The 3,444-nt window shown below is 41.7% G+C and overlaps 1 protein-coding gene across 2 annotated transcripts; it reads left to right on the plus strand.

Moving 5' to 3' along the window:
- The first annotated feature begins 774 nt into the window (after positions 1-774).
- LOC122761032 (tumor necrosis factor ligand superfamily member 13B-like) lies at positions 775-3,147 on the plus strand. 2 transcript variants are annotated; one of them, XM_044016264.1, is made up of 6 exons: positions 775-1,418; positions 1,534-1,642; positions 1,875-1,931; positions 2,112-2,236; positions 2,499-2,649; positions 2,742-3,147. In XM_044016264.1, exons 1-6 carry the CDS (start codon positions 1,185-1,187, stop codon positions 2,852-2,854), a joined length of 789 nt encoding a protein of 262 aa, XP_043872199.1. In that variant the 5' UTR covers positions 775-1,184; the 3' UTR covers positions 2,855-3,147. The 2 variants fall into 2 exon arrangements, with proteins under 2 accessions (XP_043872199.1, XP_043872204.1); XM_044016269.1 differs by having other exon boundaries at positions 2,136-2,236.
- The last annotated feature ends 297 nt before the right edge of the window (positions 3,148-3,444 follow it).

Below are 3,444 nucleotides of genomic sequence, written 5' to 3' on the forward strand. Positions count from 1 at the left end.
ACACATTTCATTTCACATGCTTTTCACACTTGACTCTTGACTCAATAGTGCCATTTCTTCATTCATAAAAAAAAAAAAAAAGAATTATTTTTCCTATTTGGTGGCTGTCATTAAAAGAATCCTAAGAGTTCCGACACTGACCAAGTGTATGGTTCAGTGTCCTGTTGTTGAAAAGAAATGGACAAAATTTGAATGTCTTTACATTTTGTTAATAGAGAAAATAATCGGACAGTGGCTGCAGGAATAAACTATGGAACGACCATATTTCCATGTCCACGCAACTGTGAATAGAGTGGAGTGAATGCTTTTGAAATTGTTGGCATCATTTGAAATTTACAAGCTGCAATGTGAATATTTTGAGTCTTGGCAAATGTTTGTTGTGAACCTGAATGGTGTTTGTGTACATCTACCATGACTTGCAGTAATTTCACCTTAAGGAAACATGAATGGGATACCTGAGGATTTAGGCATCTGATTGACTCATCTTTATCTTTAGTACGAAGCAGTCAGTTTGAGTGATTTCCCATTTTTCAGTCATTTCTTTTCTATTTCAAGAACAATGTTGACTTCTTTTGTATGCACACATTTTCACTTTCTATTTTCTGTACTGTAACATGCAATAAATTGATACATTAAATGTGTTTGTCTTGTCTTTTTTTTTTTTAATTAAAAAATGTTAACGTTTTAGGTTTGACTTCTTGTATTCTGAGAAATGTTTGTTCACCACTGAGTCATTTTTGCACTTCCTCAATTCTTTCACTGTTTGTTGGAGCTTCTAGTTACTTGTTTTCCCTCCCTTACCATCCTGTGTCCACTTGGTCGCAGTTAACCTTTTATAATGCGGAGAAGCTGGGATGCGTTTTATCATTTAGAAGGTTACTGGTCAGACAGGAAGCAAAAAGTGTGGTTAGCCTAACGGAAGACTGGAGGGGAAGCTTTTTTTTTTATATAAATACACTCAGTATGTTCTGCGTAGTCACTCAGACTGAAGTGGAACCAGGCACAGGAAGATTAAAGCAAGAGTCAGTGGAGCTTTAAGAAAGGAATTAAGGCAAAGCTAGAGAAAGTTTGATAACCGACAAAGATCCATTATTCATTGACCAAGAAGTCTTGTCAGAGGAAATAGTCTCATATTTCAACTCTGAGACCAGTCATGCTCCCAGTGTGAGCTGCTGAGAGACTAAATGATCCTTTCGATGGCAGTTTTGACAGGTGTGAAGTCCGGGGCTGGACAGAGGACGCGTAAAGGGAGTCTGTCGTGGCCCGTTTCCCTCCTGATGCTGGCTGCCGTCACATCGTCCTCTCTTTCAGCCTTGTCCCTGTACCAGCTGATGGCTCTCAGAGCTGAGGTAGAGGAACTCAAATCAGAGGTCCTTCGTAAGAGACAAGAGGGTCAAGAGGTCAAGCGTGGAGCGCAGGTGGGAGGCAATTGTTCTCGGGGGCATAGCAGCGCACCAACTCCTCGCAGTTGTGAAGACACGCAAGAAACTATATTTGACTTGTGTTTCTCATTTCTGTTTGTGTTCCTACAAGCCTGAGAATATAAGGAGTAGCAGCCAAGAAATCCTACATCAACCTGAGGCTCCGTATGGTTCCTCCCACATGAGAAGGAAGAGAATGGTGGCTGCAACAGAGACACGAGGTAAGACAAAGTTTGGATTGGTCACAATATTTTTGGTTCACCTGCAGAAAGAGAAAAATATTAAGCATGTGTCCAGCTTCATTTTAAATATTTAAGATACTGAAGGTCTTCGGCGCATGCAGTCATTGCACATTTCCTGTTCCAGTTCCATGTTTATCATTTGTTTTAGAGCGACTGATGGTGTAAATGTCAAAATGTGTAAGTGGTCTAAATTGATCTTATGCCTCGTCAGTTTTTCAGCCTTGTCTACAGCTGTTGGCGGACGATGACAGGACAACCTTCGCAAAAGGTACAGTATACATCATATACTCAAAACAAATTTCACAAAGTAATGTGCATCAACTAAATCACGGCAGCCATGTACGATGTGTAGCTTCTGGTGCTTTGACAGTTTTTTGTTTTTTTTGTTTCTTCTTCAGTATCCTTATATTCTTTTTATATTATTATTATCATTATTATTTCTGATCAGAATTTGACTTGGAGCCGCACACAGGTATCCCGTGGCAGACTGGACTGAGGAGGGGCTCTGCCATGGAGGCAGACGGTGACAGCATCCTGGTTAAAGAGGAGGGCTTCTTCTTTGTGTACAGTCAGGTAAGGGCTGTTTGTTGTCATTGTATCATTGTACCACAGGGAGGTGCTGCTGCTCTGTCTGCCAATCACCAGAGTTCACATAGGAGGGGTAAGTTTCCATTTTGTGCAAGAAAGTGTGTACTCCGTCTCAGCATGAATTTGTTATCGGACCTTGGATAGTAAATGCAAATGATGCATGCATAATAAATGATCTACCACTCCCTGACAGTTTATGCCTATGACAAAACTCATAGAATCAACTCACCATGTCTGGTTTGCACAGGTCTATTACATGGACAAAATTTTTGCAATGGGACACGTGGTGATCCGGAGGAAGAGGAATGTGGTGGGTGACGAGCCTCAGTATGTGATCCTGTTCCGCTGTGTCCAGAACATGAATCCTGACTACCCTTTCAACACCTGCTACACAGGAGGTGAGCTCATAGTCACCTTTTCTTTTGTTCTCAAGCCATGTGTGTGTGTGTGTGGGGGCCAGTTTGAGTTCTGATGCTTGCATGTGCCTCAGGTATTGTGAAACTGGAGGTTGGCGACCACTTGGAGATTCTGATCCCCCGTCCCACAGCCAATGTGTCCCTGGATGGAGAAGCCACCTTTCTGGGTGCCGTCAAATTGGCTTAAAATGTGTGTCACCTCCCTTTGAACGCATGGGACGCTGTTGTCTTGGGGAACAGGTGCCAAATGGGGAGGAGAGTGGGCAACAAGGAACAGTTCTGTGTCAGGATGCTGGACGGACAGATGCAGGAAGTAGAGTTTTCTGTACTCCCTGTGTGACTCCTTGCTTGTGGACAAGGAGTTGACAACATAGTCTTTGCATACATATACTCAAGATGCACCTTATAGCTCTGTTTTTAACACTCAGCAAGACAACTATTGAAAAGTTGTGCCATAATAAAGTACCCTTTATGCACTGATCAATTGTCTTTTAATAGCAGCCACATTACCACACCACTGGAAATAATATTTCTTTCTTTCTTTCTTTCTTTCTTCTCTAATTGTTCCACGCATGTACATTCTGGTTACAATCTGAATGTCTCTTGCTAGAGTTTAATTTTACTTTTATGTATGTTTAAAATGTTCATATTCTTAAAAGTGACAGTCTTGCTCTAGCGATGACATCATCTGGAGTGTGGGTGAGGGTTGCTGTTCCCGTAATGACCACTAGAGGACAAAAAGCAGCAAAGAGACAGTCCAGTAAAGACTGAGCAGGT

The sequence above is a fragment of the Solea senegalensis genome, linkage group LG2 (genome assembly GCF_019176455.1).
Source record: "Solea senegalensis isolate Sse05_10M linkage group LG2, IFAPA_SoseM_1, whole genome shotgun sequence".
Lineage (NCBI taxonomy): Eukaryota > Metazoa > Chordata > Actinopteri > Pleuronectiformes > Soleidae > Solea > Solea senegalensis.

Excerpts from the sequence above, each read along its gene's own strand:
- LOC122761032 (XM_044016264.1), top strand. The coding sequence starts at position 1,185 with ATGATCCTTTCGATGGCAGTTTTGACAGGTGTGAAGTCCGGGGCTGGA. Across the intron at positions 1,643-1,874 it reads GGCTGCAACAGAGACACGAG|TTTTTCAGCCTTGTCTACAG; the intron begins GTAAGACAAAGT and ends ATGCCTCGTCAG. Across the intron at positions 2,650-2,741 it reads CAACACCTGCTACACAGGAG|GTATTGTGAAACTGGAGGTT; the intron begins GTGAGCTCATAG and ends CATGTGCCTCAG.